Source organism: Caretta caretta, chromosome 9 (genome assembly GCF_965140235.1).
Source record: "Caretta caretta isolate rCarCar2 chromosome 9, rCarCar1.hap1, whole genome shotgun sequence".
Taxonomy (NCBI): domain Eukaryota; kingdom Metazoa; phylum Chordata; order Testudines; family Cheloniidae; genus Caretta; species Caretta caretta.
Window position 1 is genome coordinate 63,006,296 of NC_134214.1, and position 22,681 is coordinate 63,028,976.

At 48.7% G+C, this 22,681-nt stretch overlaps 1 protein-coding gene and 1 long non-coding RNA gene across 6 annotated transcripts; one reads left to right on the top strand and one right to left on the bottom strand.

Moving 5' to 3' along the window:
- Positions 1-5,022: 5,022 nt before the first annotated feature.
- LOC125642676 (hepatic and glial cell adhesion molecule-like) lies at positions 5,023-20,728 on the bottom strand. Of its 2 annotated transcripts, XM_075132383.1 has the most exons (5): positions 20,627-20,728; positions 14,936-15,268; positions 12,181-12,465; positions 10,194-10,319; positions 5,023-8,273 (listed from the first exon to the last, which is right to left on the bottom strand). In XM_075132383.1, the coding sequence occupies exons 1-5, from the start codon at positions 20,691-20,693 to the stop codon at positions 8,182-8,184; spliced, it is 903 nt and encodes a 300-aa protein (XP_074988484.1). In that variant the 5' UTR covers positions 20,694-20,728; the 3' UTR covers positions 5,023-8,181. The 2 variants fall into 2 exon arrangements, 1 of the variants encoding a protein (XP_074988484.1); XR_007358467.2 differs by lacking the exons at positions 12,181-12,465; positions 14,936-15,268; positions 20,627-20,728 and adding an exon at positions 11,573-11,703.
- Positions 8,980-21,148, top strand: LOC125642677 (uncharacterized). 4 transcript variants are annotated; one of them, XR_007358471.2, is made up of 3 exons: positions 8,980-9,375; positions 12,392-12,462; positions 14,962-21,148. It is a non-coding gene; the product is annotated as an uncharacterized LOC125642677 (long non-coding RNA). The 4 variants fall into 4 exon arrangements; XR_007358469.2 differs by lacking the exon at positions 8,980-9,375 and adding an exon at positions 9,548-9,624; XR_007358470.2 differs by lacking the exon at positions 8,980-9,375 and adding an exon at positions 9,618-9,687.
- The last annotated feature ends 1,533 nt before the right edge of the window (positions 21,149-22,681 follow it).

A 22,681-nucleotide genomic window follows, 5' to 3' on the forward strand; every position in this document is an offset into this window, starting at 1 on the left:
CAACGGCAGACAATCGTTTTGCGCCCTTTTCTCTGGATTGCCCGAGCAGATGCTATAGCACAGCAAGCATGGAGCCTGTTCAGCTCACTGCAGCAGTTATGACCATTGTAAACACCTCGCGCATTATCCTGCACTATGTGCAGAACCAGCATCTGAAAAACCAGGCGAGGAGGCAACGGAAGCATGGTGATGAGGACATGAACACAGTTTTCTCTAAAACCGCGGTCCCCAGCAATTTGGAGATCATGGTGTTACTGGGGCAGGCTCATGCCTTGGAATGCTGATTCTGGGCCCGGGAAACAAGCACAGACTGGTGGGACTGCATAGTGTTGCAGGTCTGGGATGATTCCCAGTGGCTCTGAAACTTTCGCATGCGTAAGGGCACTTTCTTGGAACTCTGTGACTTGCTTTCCCCTGGCCTGAAGCGCAAGAATACCAAGATGAGAGCAGCCCTCACAGTTGAGAAGCGAGTGGCGATAGCCCTGTGGAAGCTTGCAACGCCAGACAGCTACCGGTCAGTCGGGAATCAATTTGGAGTGGGCAAATCTACTGTGGGGGTTGCTGTGATGCAAGTAGCCAACGCAATCATTGAGCTGCTGCTCTCAAAGGTAGTGACTCTGGGAAATGTGCAGCTCATAGTGGATGGCTTTGCTGCAATGGGATTCCCTAACTGTGGTGGTGCGATAGACGGAACCCATATCCCTATCTTGGCACCGGAGCACCAAGGCAGCCAGTACATAAACTGAAAGGGGTACTTTTCAATGGTGCTGTAAGCACTGGTGGATCACAAGGGACATTTCACCAACATCAGTGTGGGATGGCCGGGAAAGGTTCATGATGCTCACGTCTTCAGGAACTCTGATCTGTTTAAATGGCTGCAGGAATGGATTTACTTCCCAGACCAGAAAAAACTGTTGGGGATGTTGAAATGCCTATAGTTATCCTTGGGGACCCAGCCTACCCCTTAATGCCCTTGCTCATGAAGCTGTACACAGGCACCCTGGACAGCAGTAAGGAGCTGTTCAACTATAGGCTGAGCAAGTGCAGAATGGTGGTAGAATGTGCATTTGGACGTTTAAAGGTGCACTGGTGCAGTTTACTGACTCGCTCAGACCTCATCGAAACCAATATTCCCATTGTTATTGCAGCTTGCTGTGTGTTCCACAATCACTGTGAGAGTAAGGGGGAGACGTTTATGGCGGGTTGGGAGGTTGAGGCAAATCACCTGGCCACTGAATATGCGCAGCCAGACATCAGGGCGGTTAGAACAGCACAGCAGGAAGCGCTGCGCATCAGAGAAGCTTTGAAAACCAGTTTCAGGACTGGCCAGGGTACTGTGTGACACTTCTGTTTGTTTCTCCTTGATAAAAATGCTTGGTTGCCTCTAAATTCCCTGTAAGCCACCCACCCTCCCCCCTTCGATCACAGCTTGCTTGCAAAGGAAATAAAGTCACTATCTTTTAAAAAACATGTATTCTTTATTAATTGATTATAAAATAGGGAGGTTTCAGAGTAGCAGCCGTGTTAGTCTGTGTTCGCAAAAAGAAAAGGAGGACTTGTGGCACAAGTGCTCCTTTTCTTTTTGAAAAATAGGGAGATAACTCACAAGATAGCCCAGGTAGGGTGTGGGAGGAGGGTAGGAGGGAAGGAAAAGGCCACTTTAAAACTTCTTGAATGATAGCCTTTTATTGCTTGGGCTGTCCACTGGGGTGGAGTGGTTGGGTGCCCGGAGCCTCTTCCCCTCCCCCCCCCCACGCGTTATGAGGCATCTGGGTGAGGAGGCTATGGAACTTGGGGAGGAGGGAGGGCGGTTAAACAGGGGCTGCAGCGGCAGTCTGTGATCCTGGTGCCATTCATGAACCTCCAGACTCCGGAGCATGTCCGTTTGATCCCGCAGTAGCCCCAGCGTTGCCTCATGCCTCCTCTGATCTTTCTGCCGCCACCTCTCCTCACGTTCATTGGCCAGTTTCCTGTACTCTGCTATTGTGTCCCTCCACACAGCTCTGTCAGTGCCGTGTCATTAAACATAATGATTTGTGTCCTCTGTAGTGGAGGTACAGACCCTGGTATAGCTGTGTTGGTAGGGTTAGACCTGGTGTCATGTGTATCAGACACAAACCTGCTGTAGCCCCGTGCAGTTAGAAAAGCTCCAATGTCATCTCTTTATCAGAGGTGCAGGTCCTGCCAAAACATCCCTGGGACTCCACATCCCACCAGGCCTCAAGCACACAATTAAGGGGATCATGTGAACAAAGGGACTTTCAATACCCTCTGTCTTTTAAATGCTCTTGTTTTCTTCTAACAGGCCACCTTGAATTTCCCCAGCCATTCTTGCTGACCACAAACCAATGGGAACTGAACTTGTCAAGGTAACGTACAGACACTAACAGCTGACTGATCAGAGAGCACATCACAATACAACCCCTCTCCTCCTCCTTTTCATTACATGATCATTTATGGTCTATGGGAGCATGTCTTAGGTGCAGCTGTACAGCCCTGGGCCAGCTGTTACCGCACTGTATCTACGTATCTCAGATGCAATAATATCACAGGATGTGTGTGGTTGTGGATTTACACATCAACAGGCCAACATCCGCCTGAGGCAGGAAGCTTCAGCACAGGACAGCTGCACGCGCTGGACAGTTCTATGCCAGTCGTTTTGTCAAAGGAAACACTATAGGCCAGATTCAGCCACTCTTACTAATGCTGAGTAGTACCTTGCTCCAGGGCTAGTCCCAGTCATTCCAATGGGATGACTCAGAGTGAAGCATTGCACAAGGTGAGTGAAGGTCGCAGGGTCTGGCCCTTTATCAGCACTTGCATCCAGGAGAGTTACTTATCGATACAGTCCCAGTCTTTAGTTCACATTATGCTGAGATCATTCTGCAAGTGGAGTGTAAATCCCTATCAGAGTGATCCCTGCTGTTACAAGGTGACCCAGCCCTTTCACCCTCTCCTTGTGGGTGTCCCTCCCAGGTGAGACTGGAGGTGCGCTTTGCTGCAGGAGCAGTTAAAGTGCAGGAGAAGCACTTTGTGAATGAGGGTGTCACCTGCAGCCTGGTTCCCCTGCTTCTGCTCCTGCAGGACCAGGTCCTGAGCTGGTTAAGGTAAGTCCCACTGTCGTTATCTCCCCAGCATGACAGACCCTCACTGCACAGCTTCTCCCGCTAGCTTGATCTTCAGATGTACTTTCCATAGCAACATCCCTTACCTCACCCACGTTCTCCTGTGTGGATGGACAGTACAGAGGAGTGGGTATTTCCTGGCTTCCATCAGTCACTTCCAATGCAGCTATTATGAAAGAGGTCCAAATGTCCATTAATGGCACCAGTGGGGACCCTGAAGGCCTGGAGACGTCTGCACCAGATGGTCCCGCAAAATTCCACCTTAGACACTTGGCTTTTCATTGTCATTTATTAGCTGGACAATATTCACTGTTTTCTATTCTCCATTGTGCAACCCTTCCTCATCTCACCTTGATTTCTAGGCATCTAAAGAGGCCAGCTAGAGATGTGGGTGAATTCTTGGGGTAGTGACTGCATCAGCGTAAGTGCAGATGGGACAGCTGGTGCAACCGTCCCAAGATTCTGGGCAAAGTCTGTGAGGACCTTGTAAGAAAGCCAGTTCTCTGTCACTAGCTTTTAGTACGTCGGTTATGGCTCCGGGATGCGAATATTGCCAGGAACAGGTTAACTGAAGAGGTTTCTGTGCTCATTAGTTAGTATTGGAACCCTGATTGCAGCAGCTGAAGCTTTGAAATTACTGTTTAAATAGTCCCCGGTGCATGCCAGGGTTGTGTGGTTTCCACAAGGTGAAATCTGTGCTGTTGGAGGGAGAGGCCTTGTCCCCAGCATGGAGCTGGATGTGAACTTTCCCTATATTATCCAGACTGGAAGCAGGGGGAATCGGCACATGTGTTGGGCCTGTGCATTCCACTACAGGAACCTGATCATCTTTAAAACGGAGATTATTCTGTGCTGCATAACACCCACGATGGGAGGATCTGGGTGGAGGGAATAGCCAGGGAAGAGGCTCCCAAGCTGGCAGAGTGGTTCATGCCCATAAGCCCCTGACGGGTTGAAAGGATGGAGGAGTACAGAGTCATAAAGGCAGGTGCATGCCTCAATGCAGCTCTTCCCCAGACCCACCTTACACAGGTAAGACAGAGATTGCTGGGGCTGAGCGATGGAGGTGGGGCCCAGCCTGAACCAGCCCTCTTCCTGGCATCCCTCCCTGGGCCCGCTGTGCTGGGCTGTCCCTCCTGCCCTCTGGGGTACTAGCACCCATGTGGTGACTCCCTGAGCTATGTGTGCCTGGTAAGAAAGATATTCCAGGGAGGAACCAGACCAGGGGCCAGAGAAATTCCAGGTGACAGGAGCAAATGCAAGGTCCAGCCTCAGGTGGGACCCTTGGACGCTGATGTTGTCATCAGGCTGCTCACTGCAGTGTTCACTCTGGACATCTTTCCCTGTACTGATCAGCCCTTTGCTCTGGCACCCTCCTGCGTTTCTCTCACAGTTCACCTCAGCCTTCCTCTGGCTGCCCTTCCTCTAGTCCCCTCCCCTCCATGGCCCCTCACCCTTCCTTTGTGTTTCTGTTTTAGCTAGTCTCCTAACTAAGCCCTCCCCAAGGATTAAAAATAACCTCCCACCCTCCAAAAACCAGTTGTAGCATTACAATGCCATTTGCCAACCATCCTCTGCTTACTCTGCTTGTAGGTTATGCGCCGTTCCCCAGCCCTTGCTCTGTTGTGTCTGGTTAGGCTGTAAATGTAACGAGCAAGAGGGTTGCTGACTGAAGTTATACTATGTAGGACTAATTTACTCTCCCCTTTTTCCTTCACGTCAGCTTACGTCTGTGCTGAAACACAGGTCAGAGAGTTTGGTTTGTTCATTACTTGTCAGCAAAGTGTTACCCAGCATTAAACCTCAGAGCTGTGGTATGCAAAACCCTGAATGTAGGTGTTAATAGCTGCCTGTCAGCGTTGGAGGGAGAGGGAGAGAGAGAGACTACCACACAATGTCTTAGGGAGCAAATATTTAATACATACACAAACATTTGCAAACAGATTTTGGAAGACTTTTGAGTAACTTCTTAACCCAAGCTATTAGCCAGTAAGCCTACTGGTGTTCTTTATACAGACTTCCCCACTTTGTTGCTATCATATGTTTCAATACGTGGGTTCATAGATTCCAACACCAGAAGGGACCATTGTGATCATGTAGTCCAGTGGTTCTGAACCCGTGGGCCACTCGCAGCCCAATCAGCACACAGCTGCGGTCCATGTGACACCCTTAGGGCCATATAGGTAGTATTGGATGTGGCCCACAATGATAAATAGGTTGAGAACCACTGATCTAGTCTGACCTCCCAACACATGCAGACAGGTTCCTCTCTGATCTTCTCAGTCTCTATAGTGTAGTCTCACAGTATGTGTATGTACTATTGACCTGGAATGACATTCCCCAGGGGTACCCTGGATTATCAGGCACCTCACAACCACTTGCCTTTCGCATAGGGTTGCCAATTTTGGTTGGACATATTCCTGGAAGTTTCATCACAGGACATAATCTTTAATTACAGATTAATCTGTAATTCCTGGAAACTCCAGGACAATTTGAAGGGTTGGCAACACTACCTTCACAGGAGACAGCCTTGTCTGTGCCTGCTGTGGATCAGCTCCCTGAATCCACTAGCCCCTGCCAACACAAGCCCTGCCTTCCAGGGCCCCGCAGGCCTGGCTCTGTCTGTAGAGGTAGCGCTAGGCACACATCAACCCCCGATTCCTCAGATCATTCCCTGCAGCTTCCAGCCCCTGAACCAGTGCACACTCCAGAGCCACCAGGCCTGTTATTCCCAAAGGGACAGTACCCACCCGCTTGTAAGATTCAGCTCAGCACCAGCACTTTGCACAGCACTTAGACAAACTTATTCTTGTTTTCAGTATAAATATATTATCAAAGTTTAGAGATCCAGGTAACAGTGAGTGAGAATACTGGGAACAGGTGGTTACATGTAAAGCAAAATCATAACACGCTTTCAAGAGACTAAATTTAACTAAGAGATTAACTTCCTGTCTAAAGAAGTTTGATCTCACTCAGTGTTCTCTTCAGCTTTTTTCCATCAAGCTTGTAGCTTCCCCCATGAAAGGTGCTCAGGCATCTTCTCTGCCCCACAAATACAGTCAAGCAAACCTTCAAAGTGCTCCCCCCAGATAAGGTTCCCTTCCCCCTTCTGGTCTTCTCTTCCCATTAGATATGTCTGAAGTCCCCCTCCCCACAGCATCCTTCATTTCCATACAGTTCAGGCTTGATAGGAAGCCCATTGAGAATCAGACAATACTCAGTTTACATGTGAACAGATGGATAAATAACACACACATCCCCGCGTTGTCCGACAGAAAACCTGTTTGCACCGGTGCTGGTGTGCTGAAGAGAAACCAGAAGATTTAGCCAAATTAATTAAGTCCGAGAAGGAGCCACCAATAGTTCTAAGATTGCCTGCTCATAACTGGATTTAGCAAGGTCAGAGGTAAAGAGAAACCAAGCTTAGAAATGTCATGCTGATTTTATCCTTTGATAGACTGTAAGAGTTCATAAAGGAGCTCACAGATACCTTGCTTATGGTGGTGGTGACATATTTTAGACTTGTCCTGGAAGATTTCAACATGCATATTGACTCTTGCCTCTCTATGATTCTCACCTCTTTGGGCGAATCCACACAGCCAGTCGCACCTTGGACCTGATCCTTGGTTTAGATGTCAATATGGAGGACATCACAGCCCAAGCCCTATCTTAGATCATCACCTCATGAAGATAGTGGTCAGAGCTCTCCCACTTTCCGTGAAAGACCCACAAGTCTGATTTGACCACTAAGACCCCACCAAATTCCAAAGCGTGCCAATAGGACAGCAGCAATCCACGCAAAAGACAAGGAGTCGAGGATCTGGTGAATTATTACCCTTGTGCACTATCCTCAATGCATTGGCCCCTAAACTGCCCCTTCCTCCCTATCACCCATAGATCTCTATGGTTTTCTGACACCCTGTGCCAGACAAAGAGAGAGGGGTAGAAACGGGAGTGTCGATGATGGGAAAACAAAAGCTGAAACAGACAGAAGGAAGCAAAGACTTTCTTCAAGCCTAGGCAGAACCCAGCACTAAGCGCTGTGAAGAACTGTCATCCCACTTCATGGAGAAAATCCTGCCCATTAAAGAAGGCCACGACTCAGATTGTTCCTGAGGGTGCTGTGGGCATAGCAGCGGAGCTGAAGGTAAATGATCTACAAGGTGGTGGGGGATGAGGCAACTTGGGGAGATATTGAGCACAGTGCTTTTATTTTGCAATGCTGTAGCTTGGTTCACTTATGTAAATGAAGTAATGCATATGCATAAAATGGAAACATTGAAGAGGGCTCCTCCCAGAAGGACAATGCATATCTTCACCAACACGGGTTGGTGCTGGGTGGTCCAATGGTTGGAGGGCTAACCTGGAACTTGGGAAACTGGGATTCAATTTCCTTCTCTGCCTGAGGGCTGGTCTACACTGCGAAGTTGTTGACAACATTTTGTCTTTCATGGGTACTTGGAAAAGCCTCCCCCCCCCCCGCCCCAGTGAAAGACAAAAGTTTTGCCGACGCAAGTGGCAGTGTGAACGCAGCTTTGTCGGCAGGAGCACTCACTGGGCTGGACGTAAAGTGCTGACAAAGTACTGAAAAAGAGCATTTACACACGCTGACTTTTAGCAACAAGGCTGTGTTGACACAGCCTTGTCGCTAAAAGCTGCATGGTGTAGACAAACCCACAGACTCTGTGTGATCTGGGGCAAGTCACTTAGCATCTCAGTTCCCCGCCTGTAAAATGGGGAAACCAATGGGTGTTGCGAGGCGAAGTAAATAATTAAAGATTGTCATGTGCTCAGATACTTTGGAAGCAGGAGTTCATGTAAGTACCACAGGTAGGTAGACAGGTGCATGCAGCTAGTGTGGACAAAGGCAGTTTTACTCCATCTGTAGAGCTCTTTCTTTCTTTCTTTCTTTCTTTCTTTCTTTCTTTCTTTCTGAAGCCATCTCTTCCCATCAACACTGGGACGTGCACACTAGCAGGACAGGCTGAGTATTTTGTACACATAATAAAACAAAGCCACTCTGAATAGAAACCAGTCTTTCTCCTACCCTTTAAGATTACTTCTTGACGTATTTTATGTAGACAGGGGGAACTCTTTTACAGCTGTTTGTGGGGGGTGTTTCAAAAGTCGTGTTTTCATAAATGGTATCTGTTTAAAAAGCAGAAAATAAAACAACATGAGTCTCCAAGATGACTCTGCACGGATCAAGCAGCTTCCATGTGTGATACCAGGTGAGCTTCGGGGCAGATCATGAAAAAGTGATAGCACTACCATCACATTTGATAACCAGATATGGCCAAAACCTGAGGAAAGGGGCTTATTAAATACCAGAGTGAACCCTACCATCAACTTTTTGTTTGCTCCAGAGGTGGTAGCAGAACCAGTGGGGTAAGGAGTGCGCTGGAATATCTGCGGCTGGTATGGAGCAGAGTGTAAAAGTGTATCTCTGTGTCATGGCTGCTCTGCCCCTCTCTGGCACCTCCTGTCATATCAAAGGCTTGCCAGCAGCAGGATGGGGAATAAAGCTATCCAGGATGGTAATCCGCAGCAATTTGGGGGATTTTAAATCTACCAAGTCTCCCTCTCCAGAGATTTGTATTTGATGCCCTGAAAAAAGTCTACAACATTTGAAAAGTGGCTGTTTCTGCATCTGAAACATGCAGAGGTTTCAATTTTGAACGGCACATTTCAAAACCACTTTTTACTCAGGAGCGTAAAGTGGGCATTTCTCAGCGCTCTGCTCCACCCTTGTGTGTGTAGCAGAAGGCACAGAGACTCCTGATTTGGGCAGTTTTGCAACTTCGTTGCAGATGTTTTGCACATTTTAGATAAAACCTGCTTCCTAGCATTAGCTCTCTTGAGGTACTGCGGTGGAGCCCGGCCCTTCCTGAATGGCTGGGAAAGATAGGATGTGGGCAGGGCCGGCTCTAGGCACTCTTGGGGCGGCACATTTCTAGGGGCGGCATTCCGGCCCCCGCCGCCCCAGCTCCCCTGAGCGCGCCGCCGACGCTCCGCTTCTCCCCGCTCCCTCCTTCCCAGGCTGCCGCGGTTCTGCGCGGCAAGCCTGCGAGGGAGGAGAAGCCGAGCGGCGGCGCGCTCGCGGGAGGGGGCGGCGGTGGAGCGGAGGTTTCTCTACCCCAGTTACTCCCTGCGCCCCCCCGCCGCTCTCCCTGCTCCCGTGAACGCGCCGCCGCTCCCTCGCCTGGGGGGGGGGGGGAAGCGGAGCGGCGGCGCGTTCAGGGGAGCGGAGGTGAGCTGGGGCAGGACGGCGGGGGGAGGCGCGCAGGAAGTAATGGGGCGGCACGCCAGGGGGAGGAGGCGGGGCCGGGGATTTGGAGAAGGGGTTGGGGAAGGGGCGGAACCCGGGAGGGGGGCACGAAAAAAAAAGCGGGGGCGGCCAAAACTTTTTTTGCTTGGGGCGGGAAAAGTCTTAGCGCCCGCGTTGGATGTGGGATTCTGCTCAGGGAAGAAGAAGAAGTTAACCCTCCGCTAAACACAGGTGCTCAGGCGGTGAACTATGAAGAAGTGCTTGGGAGGCAGAAGTGGCAAACGGCTGTGGGAAGTGAGGCTTTACACGCCCACAGTCATGGGACTAAGACCTGGGCTGTGGGTTTCCTCTTCCTGCATTTTTTTTTTTTTAACTTGCGTTAACTGTTCTCTGGTTATCAGCATTATCCTTGTGTTTCAACTGTGCTGGCTATGGGCCTCCTCTCCGCAGCCTTGCGGCTTGTGCAAAGCAGGGTGAAAACACCTCCAAATCACAATGCTTCCCTGATTCCCCGTGGGAGCAGCGTTTTTCATCGCTTTCCTATCAGCCTTGTGCCTCACCTCCCGCTTGCATGGTGAAAGGCATTGCTGAAACTTCAAAAATCTGCATTTATTTGGCAAGCTAAAGTGTAACCAGTCCCTGCATTGGCTCCTTAGAAAAGAAAAAAATGACTGCATCAGGAATATCTAATTACACTTTTCTTTGCACACAGATGCTTCTATGCAAGCCTTGTAATGGCTGATGGAAGGCAAAGGGGAGGGAAGCTTGGCAGTTGAGGGGCAAGGTGGAGGTACTGGTACCTGACTGGCCTTTGGAGCTGCTTTTCCTGGTCCTTTTCACCCAGCTGAAGATGTAGAAGATGACAATAGCGTAGCCCAGATAGCCAGGGTACCCGTAAATGCCATAGCTCCACCAGGGTGAGACACCTGGTTAGGGTTGACAGAAACACAGAATGCAAACAAAACATCTTCAGGGTAAATGATCCAAAGTGCTTCACAAAAATGTCTCCAGGTTTGAACCTTGTGGTTGCAGTGACACCTGGGTTTTTTTGGGGGTGTGTGAGAGAGAAACTGTAACCGGGTTGCCACTTCATGAGCAGTCCCTCATGGTCAGAGTTCCCTTTGCTGCAAGCCTCCCCTATTTTCCCTCTTCAGGGCCCCAGAGAGTAAGTCTACACTGCACACTAAGCCCGGGCTCTGACACAGGTTTGAGGGTGAGCCATGCTTCCAGGCACACAGAAATCAGTCTGATTCAGGAGCAAGCACTCAGGACCTGGGTCCGGAAACCCTGCTAAGAGGGGTGGGTCAGAGCCTGAGTCCCACTGGGACTTGGTCCAAGCCCTGTCATTTTGCGGTGTGGACGCAGTTCAAGCTGCAGACCTGAGTCAGAAGATCTGTGTCGTGCAGTATGCATACATTAGCATGGTTGTGAGACCCAGGTCCAGAAATTGTATACCGAGGTTTACAGTGCAGTGTGAATGCTCAAGTGTGTTAAGAGGCAGAGTGAGGGCAGGGCCTTGGGAAGAGGGGGCAAAGTGGGGGCCAGAGGAGGCAGGGCAAAGGAGGGGCCTCAGGGAAGGGGCGGAGCGGGGAGGGCCTTGGAGCCCAGCGGAGTGGAGCACTAGGGTTGCCAACTTTCTAATCTCACAAAACCGAATACCCTAGCCCTGCCCCTTCCCCGAGGCCCTGTTCCCCGGCTCAGTACATTCCCCCTCCCTCAGTGACTTGCTCTCTCCCACCTGCACTCACTTTCACTGGGCTGGAGCAGGAGATTGGGGTGCAGGAGTGGGTGAGGGCTCTGGCTGGGGGTGCGGGCTCTGGGGTGGGGCTGGGGATGAGGGGTTTGGGGCGCAGGAGGGGGCTCCAGGCTGGGGGAACAGAGGGGTTCAGGGTGTGGGAGGAGGCTCTGGGCTGGGGCAGGGGGTGGGGTGTGTGTGGGGGGGTGAGGGCTCTAACTGGGGATGCGGGAGGGGGTGGCACCAGAAATGAGGGATTCAGGTGTGGGAGGGGGCTCCAGGCTGGGGCAGGCGGTTGTGGTGCGGGAGGGGGTGAGGGCTCTGGCTGGGGGTGCAGGTTCTGGGGTGGGGCAGGGGAAGAGGGGGTTGGGTTGCAGGAGGGGGCTCCAGGTTTGTGGGGGCTCAGGGCTAGGGTTGGGGCTTGGGGTTGGGGCACAGGCTTACCTTGGGTGGCTCCTGGTCAGCAGTGCTGGGGAGCTATGGCAAGTTCCCTTTCTGTCTGGCACTGTGCTTGCACCCCGGAAGAGGCCAGCAGGTCCGACTCCTAAGCGACGGTGCGGGAAACGGGAAACGGCTCTGCGCGCTGCTCTCACCCTCAGGCACTGCCCCTGCAGCTCCATTGGCCACGGTTCCCGGCCAATGGGAGTGCGGAGCTGGTGCTTGGGGTGGGGGCAGCAAGTGGAGCTCTGTGGCCCCCTCGCCTAGGAGCTGGACCTGCTAGCTGCGTCTGAGGCCCAGGGCGGATCCAGGGCAGGTAGCGACTAGCCTGCCTTAGCTCTGCACCACCGTCGACTAGGCTTTTAATGGCCCGGACGGCGGTGCTGGCTGGAGCTGCTAGGCACCCAGTCAAAAACCGGACATGTGGTCACCCTATGGAGCACCCACTGGGAAAAATAAAAGCCAGCACCTGTGTCTGTGCCCACCTAGTGTCTGAAACACAGATAGGCTTCAAGAAGTGATAGCATAGGTCTTTGTTCGCTGCTTTCGATCTCTATGTCAAAGCATAGGTTAGAATTATGATAACAATAATTCATAATGAGTTTCCCTCTTACCAGTCTCAGCACAGAGCTGCAGGATGAAGTCTTTATGCCCAGAGCTGAGTACGTTCTGGGCCACACATCTGTAGTTCCCAATGTCGGATTGCTGTATGTTAATGAGGGTCAGGGATGCGTTGTCCTTAGACAGGATGGTGCGGTTTCCAATTGGCAAAGGCTGGTTGCATTTCTGCCACGAGTAAGATATGGCATTTCCTTCTGTCCCCAGGCAATTCAAGGTGATGTTTTTCCCCTGATGAGGAGCAGATGTCTGTCTGGTGATGTGCACATTCGACACAGGTACTGAAAAACCACAAGAGGAGCTGTCAAGTTATGGTGACCTCCAAACACAGAGTAATGGGGAAAGCAAGGGATTGTGGGTAACATTATGTACATTCCCGCAAAGCCTCACTGCTTTGCATAACAAATCTGCATTCTAGTCTCTACTTTAGAGCTGGGCAGAATACGTTTCATGAAAAGTTGTTCATCAGAAATGCTTTCACTGATGTTTTCAAAGCAAGAATTTCCCGTTTTCTGGTTCAAAATAATTTTTTATTTAGAAATTGAAGCAAATTAGACTGGGAAAGAGGTTTTTTTAAAATGTCAAATTCAAAACAAAACCTTTCAACTGGCCCAAAATGGAAACAAAAATCAGATTTGGGTTCATTAATATTTTTGAGATTTCAACTTTTCATCCCAATTCAAGATGGGGAAAAAAGGTGAACTTTTGAAAATATTCACAGGATGGGAAAAAGGTTTTCCAACCAGCTCTGGTTGTAGGTACATATCAATGATTTGAAAGTCTATTATCCATTAAGTTTAAATTTACAAGAAACTCAAACCTTTGACTATCTGGAAATCCCCAGTTTAGGCACCAAGCTACATTAACTCTGCCAATATAGAGACTATTTATTCCCTTTGCATGCAACGTATCAAAAACGTACACATCACAGGGTAGATGGTCCCTGTGAGTAGAGCAGACCCAGTGCTCCTATGTCAGAGCAGGTGGGCCCAGCTGAGTGAATTAAAAGTGGGTGGGGCAACACCTGGTGCTATACTCCCCTTCCAGAGGGCAGGAAGGGGAGAAGTGCTTGGGACAGGCAGTGCCTGGGAGAGAGAAGCCACAGTGGAGTAGAACTAACTGCTGTGGTGGGTCCCTGGAGCAAGCAGCCAGGTGCTCCAGAAAGAGCTGGCTGGAACTGGGAAACTGCAAAAAGCAGGATCACCAGAGACCCTGGGACAGGTGTCTGTGAAACCCAAAGACAAAGGGTGAGCTAAGGGACGGTTTCTCTTTGTTTAATTTGCTTTGTTTGGACAATAAACCTTCTTAAAGCGGACTGGGCATGCTTGGAAGGTGGGGAGAAGTCCTGCCCTATGACAGTGCACCACACAACTTTGGCTTATTAATCTGTTACATACAATCATGCCTCTGATATTAAGCATGATGGTTTGTCACATGTCATTCTTTGCCCTTTTCATCTAAGTGCTGCAGTTTCAGGATCTGGGCATGTGAGGTTTGTATATGGATACATGTTGTGTCTGTGGGTGATTATCTGCCTTGTGGAATTGGAGCCCAATGCTGTTTGTTGCTGAGTACCTTCTGCAAGGTGCTGTGTGCTCTTGGCGTTTTGTAGGATCAGGGAAAAGTGGTGTATGACTGCTTTTATTTTGCCATTTGCCTGTCAAGAAATCATACAATTATTTGAAGTGCACTGGGTTTGACTGTGAAGAAGGCTGAAAAGTGACCCAACCACTCTATGATTAAGATTAAGTCATTCTAGTTTTTTGTGGTCACTGATCAGATGATAATATTTGCCATGGATGGATACGATAGTATAGGTTTCTGATTGTCTCATGGTATTGCTATGGGAGCAGGGTTCAGGGGTTTTGGCTACATTAATACTGAATTTCTGTATTTTTTCTTGGTCTGTAGCTCTTCTATAAGCAGTTCATTGTGAGCATTCACTACTTGACATTCAAAATTTGACCCATTTTGATTGGACTGATATATGGTATGCACCTGTTCCAAGATTGGATGACCATAACTGTTAGAATTTTCTGGTGCAAATATTTGTGACCACAAATTCAGAATTCACTGTTCATGAAGGTTCCACAGGGTTGCTTTAGAATTCACTCTTTTAGAACATTCTCCACACACACACATTCTCTCTGAACAGGATTTGGCTTCTCCTTGCTTCCTAAAGAAAACCTTCTGATCTTTTTACATTTGGACGTGTTTTCTTTAAACCGTATCCTCCCTCCTCCCTACCCCATTTATACTGCATTGTCAAGCACCAGAGTCTTATAGACCTCAGTAACAGGCTGGGTTCAGGTATTCATTTTTGTACAGTATTCGTAGCAGCCCCTAGATGGCCTAGCCATGATCAGGGCCTCATTGTGCTTGCCATTATGCAAACACATAGTAAAGATGCTTCAAATAGACACAATAAACAAAGGGTGGGAAAGAGCAAGTATTAATATTATCCCCATTTTATATGTAGGAGAGGCAGGAATTGTCCTGAGTCCCAGTGCAGTGCCTTAACCACAGGGCCACCCTTTGGTCTGTTGTTAGTCTCCATGGTCAATAAACTGGCTTTAAACAGAACCAGTTTATCAGCTCTCTGTACGTTCTCTTGCATACCTCCCTTTGCCCACTTCAGCCTTTTCTAATCAAATGAGGGCAGGTGTGTGCACTGGAAATTTGTCACTGTCTAATCAGTGGAGGTGGCTCATGCAACTTGGGCTGCCATGGATTTTACAAAAGGCCACTTACTGATCACTGTGACTCTTGACTTGTAGATCTGTTGCTGCTTGTCAAGCAGCTGGATGGTCAGTGTATAGACTCCTTCGTCACTGAAAGTCACACAATGAATCGTCAAGGAAAAGTTCGTATGAGAAAAGACAACTCTCTTCTTGTAACTTTCATTAATATAGATGTTCTTGGAGCTGGGTGAGTATGTTAGAATGGAGACCTCTTTGTTCCTGTTCAGCTGTGCACACCACTCCACGTTAAAGACCGAAGAAGCGTTCAGATTGGTCCCCATCAGCAGTAGTGTGGTGTTGAAGTGCCAATAGACTTCTTTAGTCTTTTGGTGCATCGTGACCTCTGAGGAGAAGAAGTCAAGCAGAACAGCATTAGTCGTGCTGGAAAGGTGGCCAGAAGTTAACTCACGTGTTGCTCAAAGAAGTCAGAAGCCGTGTTGGAAGGAGGAATATTATCAGTGCTCTGGGGTGCATTGGCAAGGACTACCCTCGCCTGGGCCTCCTTCCGAAATGGGGAACTCGATCATTAACCCAGAGCCCAATCACCTCATCGTTTTTATGTGCACAACTCCAGCTGAGTGTACACAACTGCCATGAAGGGTGGGACTCTGGAGTCAGAAGAGCAGCCAGCCCAGCGTTCATTCTGAGGTGCATAGGAAGAAAAGCAGGGAGTCAAAAATTTTGGAGCGTGACAGTGAAATGTTTGCTCCAGTGAAAAAATTGGGGGGATTTAAGAGGAAGCTCTTCTAAGCCCACCATCATGCTTTCCTTGCCCAGCAGGTTTGCTCGCCATTATGATCCAATGACTGCCACACTGTTGGGCTGAAGACCATGTTAGAGAAGGGGAAACTGTTTGAAATCACCTCATCCACCTGCTGAGCTATTCTAACCTTTGACAGCAAGATCTCGAGCAAGATACCGAAGCCACAGTGTGTCCCGATCTCATACTGATTCAGGTGTGTTTTCTTTTGCTGTAGCAAATCTAGGACCAGACATGTGACCAGCTCAGAAAGACAGATACCACGGTGAGATATGCCTTAGAAATAGCTAAGACAGATGGGGAAGAGCATGGAATGAGCGTCTCCTTTCCTAAAAGCACCTAATAAAGATATTTAGGTATGTTTTAAATGCCCAAGAATTAAAACTGACAGAAGAGAGAGCACCATATTTTCAGTGTCTGTGTAGCCCTGTCTAGACTGGAGTTTTTAATCCCTGCTGTAACTTGAGATAATTGGCTGCCATTTAACTCCACCTAATTAACGTGAATGTAAATGCAATGCAAATACTCCACATTGCTCTGGACACCAACATTTGTCCCTGGTTGTAGCTCAGCATTGAGTTCAACCGGATCTTGTTGCACTTGTGACAGTGCTGTGATTCCACCATGGAGTAATGGGAAAATATTCTCTCTGCAGTACTGTTGCTGACTGAGGAGGAACAACGCGAGAAGTGGCACAACTGCTTTTCAGCAGAGACATTTACAAAAGCTGTCACAAAATTAGGCAAGCCTTTCAACTGCTTTGCACATGACTTGCAGATCCCAAGTCAAAGCAGCTGCAGTAATTATAAATACGGAACAGAGGAAAGATCTGTGTCCAGATTCTCTGAATTAAACAGATGGAAATCAGTGCAGGCCCACAGTCCTAGACCCCACCCTGCTGCCCCCTTTCTCAGCACTCTGCTCCCCACTAGAAGCAGGAAAGAGCATCCCCTGTGCTCCATAGCAGCCATGCAAGAGGAAAAACTTGTTGAGCACCCTGTGCACAAGGGCCACTCAGAGTCTAGCCATTGCTGCTTTTTGCCTGTATAGGATGTGCCTGCATGGCACTAAGTCCCCTAACTTGGTCACTCTGGAAGCTGTTTCAAGAAGCACATAACCCTACTCCTGTTCAAGTGACATGTGGCTTCACACCTCTTGTTTCCTTTTTGGCATCAACACCTCTTTTGCCTTTCCTCCTCTGCGTACCCAAGGCAATGGCCATTTTGCAACCTGTGTTTCTCAGAACTGATCTCACTTCCTGGCTCTGACAACAAGGGCCAACCTTTCAGACTCTGCAAAGGGCAAATGGTGGGCAAGTGGCTGTCAGCACCTCATGCACCAAGGAGTGGAGTTGATACTGTGCTGGGGCCAGAGCAATATACAAAGACAAGGGAAGGGAGACAAATGTCACATCATGCCCAGTGTTCCTAGGGCTTAGCATCTGAGAAGGTCTAGAACAGGGGTGGCCAAATCGTGGCTCACAAGCCGCATGCGGATCTTTTACAGATAAAGTGTGGCTCGCAGAACCCCACCCCCATTCTCCACCTACCAGACTGCAGGGACGGGGAACAGACCTCAGGACCTCTGCCTTGCAGCGGGGTGGTGGAGTAGGGGCTTCTGCCCAGCAGGGAGGGGTGTTTTGGGGCCACAGACCCATGGGGTGTGGCAGCCAGGGCTCGAGCCTTCAGCAAGAGCAGTGCTGAAGCGCCGAGCCCCGGTAGGTGTGCCCTGGCTCTCAAACTTTGGAAGATTGTTGGATGTGGCTCCTCCAGGGTCAGTAAGTTTGGCTCTCAAACTTTGGAAGATTGTTGGATGTGGCTCGGAGGGTCAGTAAGTTTGGCCACCCCTGGTATAGAATATGCCAACAATAGTTGGGTGCTGCTACTCCACTGACCCCCTGTGGGGAATTTTTATTTTTAGCACAGCTGTCAGTACAGGGTGAGACAAGGTGGGTGAGGTGATACCTTTTAGTGGGCCAACTTCTGTTGGTGAGAGAGATGAGCTTTTGAGATACACAGTAAAAGATATGACCTCGCCCTCCTTGTTTCTCTAATATCCTGGGACTGACCAAGCTGCAACAACACGGCATAGTACAGTGTGATGCATTTTACAGCAGCTATTTCTCCTGGTATTACTCCTCAAATTACTCAGGTAAATGCAGCTAACAGTGAAGGCTCTGGGCCATCACAGAGCTTAAACCTTTCTCTAAAGGGCTGATCCTAGACAGTGCAAGCCAGTGGGAGCTTTGTCATTGGCTTCAGTGGGAGCACGATTGAGCCCTAAGTGCAGATGCAAAGAAGTGCACTGGAGTTCCTGGATCAGCCGCCCCTGGAGAGCTGAAAGCAGTTACCTGATCTCCCAGTTGGGAGGGCAAATCTTCTGCTTGTCCAAAGGCTCTGCACAACATGGGTAACAGCCATACAACTTTTCCCCACACTGAACTACCAAACTGCCTTTTGGACTTCACCAAAGGGTAGGAATGCCCAGATTTAAATAAAGGAATCAAAATGAGATCAAGAAAAGGCACATCTTATTTGCCAGAATTTTTATTTTGCTGCACTCACCCAACTCTGCTCCTAAATTGAGAAGTATGTTGCAGAGAGGAGACACAGTCTGACTTTCAGATCAAAGACACAGTGCATACAAGATAGTTAGCGTTAGACCCTAGACAGACAAGGAGACAACAGAATTTCTTTCCAGACATGCCAGTTCCTGTGACATAATCGTGAGTTTTGTGATATTGGGTGTTCTGAAAGCCCCAACTCCTGGTGTCGTGTGTATGAGAATCTGAGCTTAAAGTAAATTTCCAACCTTCATGGTTGCAGAGGAAAGCTAGAAAACACGCTCCCTATGGGATCAAAAGTGAGAAGACAAAAAGACTCCAAATTCGTTCTTTTACAAAAATCTCATGGTTTTGGGGGGACCTGGCTTATGAGTTTCAAATCTTTCGGGCTGGCAATACTGCAATGAGATGGTCCCCCCCCACATTGAACTTCCCTACATTCATCTATCACGTGATCATTCCCTGTTCTGTGGCCACACTGAGGGCTTCTGCTCCCAGGCTGTCGCTCAAGTTCATGGGGACTAAATTCACTGCAATTGTTTATTTAAGAATCTTTATTTTCAAGCATGAGCGAGGGAGAAGGCAGGGCACGCTGGACATGTCTTTGGGGTTTAAGAGCAGATGTCTTAAAAGAAATATCTATGCTGATTAGCAGCTAAATTGTGACTTTAACTACATGCCCATACAGGGGAAGTAAGAACCCTGCTTATGGGTCTAACTGGACATTGGACTGGGAGGAGTTTGTGGATGGGCAAAGGCCAGCGACATGACTTCCCTCACCCGCTCACTGGCATAGGGGATATCATAATTTGTTGCTGGTATAGGAAAGCAGCAAACTACTGCATTTCCTTCCCCTTCCCCAGAAGCCAGGAGGAAGCAGGGGTAGAACTGTGACTCAGAGGGGTGTCTTTGAGTCACAGTGTGTCCCGGGGCTTCTCCTAACTTGGCATTGCTTTCTCACTACCCTTTGTTCAGGGCTGCATCTAGGGTCACAGTCCAGCCCTGTGTGATCTGACTGACTGAAAGCGTTTAAGTTATTTCTGGTGCGTGGTTTCCTGGTATCTCCTCCGTCAGCGGATGGTGAGTTTCCTTGGGAAACAACTTTCTTTTAAATTTAAAAACTTTCTTCAAAGCTGTTATAGGGCTGGTGTGATGCTGGCTCACGGCAGAATCAGCCTTACTAAACCAGTCATTACTGCAGGACATGGGCACATCAGTAGATTCATGGAGAAAGCTCAATGGGCAATTTCCACTTGCTTGCCCACTTGCTTGCCCACTTTTTCACTTGCTTCTTGAGTCTAATCTCTCCACTCCCATGTAGCTGCCCAGAGTTGTGGGGATGGGAGAGGGAGAAGCAGCCTCACATTTGCCTTTGTGTGATGAGGATGGAAGTGGGGAATGGAACCTGTGGATACAATCTGAGCTTCTTGGGACCAATGCAGTTGGGCCATAGGGAAAGCCAACTGAAGTCAGTAGAATGACTCCCATTGACTCGAGTGGACTTTGGATGAGGCCTCTCTCTGCACCTTGGGTGTCCAGTTTAACCATTTCCTGTTCCACAGCGATGAGTGTGGCATAACAGATCAGACAGACATACTCCAACAAATAACCCAGCAACTGCTTTTCTAAAAGATCTGCTCAGTTCAAACAGGAATTAATTCAGAGAAGCCTTGGAATCTATTAATCATTCACACTAGAATTCGGGATACTTTTCTTTCTGTGAACATTCTGAGAATAAACCCTTCCTCATCCAGACTCACATGGAAGGGGGGTTTGTCATTTGTGCCCCAGCTGAACCCCACTGACTTCAGTGGGGCTCTAGGCATGCTCGAGTGTCCACATAGGTCCTGATCCTGCAAGTGGATGAAAGTTGATAAAAGGGTTTGTGAATAATTGTAAAACAGAGCAACAGGTTTTGTGTGCAAGAATATTAATATTGGGTTGGCTTCCCCCCCCCCCCCGCCACCTTGTATTCACCCAATTCTGTTCCACAATCTCTATTGACAAGGATGATGTATTTGATGCAGAGTGAATACAGCTTGACTTTCATAGCCCAGACGTAACTGGTGGTGATGGCAGGCAGAATACGCTTGCTTCTATTAATTTAATTTTTGGTGTATAAGAGTGCCCATCAGTACATTCTCCAGGCATGGAGTAATATGCAAAAACAAGAATTTGTTGAACAATAACAGCACGAAAGACATTTTTCTCTATCACACAACTGTAGACTAGTTCTGTCCTCAAAACATCCACACACACACACACAACCTCATCAAGCTAACCTTGAAAACTAAGCCCATTTGATAAAGGGATTATTGCTGGATGGTTATTGTCACAAAAGTTGCTTTAACATCAGACACAGACATCACTTCACTTACCAGGAAGAAGGCAAGCAAGATAGAGCAGAAGAGCAAGCAGCATCTCATGCAGAGTTTCCCGGGGCATGTTCTTCCTGGAAAGTTACAGAAGAGCTAGAGCCTGAGATAAAAGGAGTGAGAAGTGTTGCTTTAATAAACATTTTTTACAGCAATTTTCTTGGACAAATCTATCTTTGCATCTATCAGATAGAAAGGCTGGCCTCCTGGGTCCCAGCTGAGTGGTTTCAGTTTAAAACCTGGTTCTATCACAGATACTGTATGTAAACTTTGACAAATCACTTAATCTGTGAGATGCTCGTGTAATTAAAAAATGAATCATAATGCATATGCACAAGGGTGGGGTGGGGTGGGGTGGGGTGGGGGGTGAATTCAGGTTGCACTGCCAACCTCAGTTCTTGTATTTCCTAATTTTCCACTGTGTGACTTTGCAAGCTTAGTGTCCTTTTCATATAGCTTTGGGATGGAATTTCTTACATTTTTAAAAACATTAAAAGTTGAAAAAACAAAAATGTTATTTAATCACATTGACTCCCCGTGTGATTCATCAGCCAGGTAGGGAACTTTAGTTCCATGGCATGGTACTTTACCACTTCAGCTAACAGAGTAACTGGTAGCAGTAAGAGGTTGTCATCTTCTATATAGACCTGCGACTACAGGGCGCTGAGCTGCGCGCTTTGTCAATGGGTTTCACAGCTATATTTGTTTGACAGCAAAGGAATGTTAAGATTCAGGTATAATGGGTTAAGTTCCAGGTTCTGGAGGGGAGTGTGCTTTAGTGGTGGCAAATCTTCTGTGCCTTCACCAGTCTGTCCCCTTCTGCTCCTTTCCTCCCCCTCCCCCTCCCAACTCCTGCTGCATTCCCACTGCTCTCACCTGTGTCCCCAGCCCTTGACCATGTACCCCACCTCTGCTCCTATCCTCCCATCCCCAGCTCTCAACCCCTCTTGTTCCTATCCCCCTCCCATCTTCTATCCCGTCCTGCCCCCATCCCCCTAGCCCTTCATCTCTTCCCCCCTCTGCCCTTCTCCATTCCTCACCCCTCTGCGTCCCAGTCAGGATGCTTTCTCTTCCTCCTCCGTGGAACCAGCAATGGAACACTGAGCACACAGGAGAGACACACCCGGCCTTCAGCATCCCAGTCCAGTCCACTGAGCTTTACTGTAATGCTGCATATAAGCCTGACCCTGCTCCCACTGGAATCAATGGGGGTTTGTTGTGGATTCCACTGGGAACAGGAAAGGGCCCTGACTTTGCATTCCTTGCTGGCTTTCTCCTCCTAACACACCTCCAGAGGCAGGAAAAGGGGTTTTGCCTGTAATGTGTGGGACGCTGGCAGACCAGGTGCCAGCTCATGTCAGGACCTCTGGGCCTCATTGAACACTGCCATATGCATAGCTGGAAACCAGTCTGGCTCGCCTTGGTGTTAGCATTGTTAAAAAAGATATTAGAATTATTATAAGACTGTGTTTAATGTTTAGACTTTATGAAATGCTTGTAGGATGTTGCATATATTAATCTTACTTGTGTGTATACTTTAAGGTAATATGTAGGTGTTTGCTTCTTAACTATAGATGGATTTGCTTAAACTGTAAAACCCTACAGTCAGAGACGTGTTACCAAGTGTGAAATGCTAGCTTACCAAGAAATATCGGCTCCTGTGCAGAAAAAACAGAACTACAGACACCAGAGAAGCCATTGTGGAACATCAGCGGACAAAGAACTTCGCAATTGCTTCTCCCAGACCTACAAAGAGGGGACTAGGATTACCAGGAATCTGGTTTTCAACCAGAATGACTGGTCGAAAAGGGATCCTGGTGGCTTCGGTCAGCACCGCTGGCTGGGCCGTTAAAAATCCAGTTGGCTCTGTGCGACTCCCAGGAAGCTGCCAGCGTCTCCCTCTGGCTCATCGCACTTCATTGCACTGCGACCCCTTTCTAACAATAAAAATTACTTAATGACCCCAGGAGGGGGGACCTAAGACCACCCTAGCCCTACTGCCCGGGGGTGGGGTGGGCAAACCTGAAGCCCAAGGGCTTCAGCCCCCGGCAGGAGGCC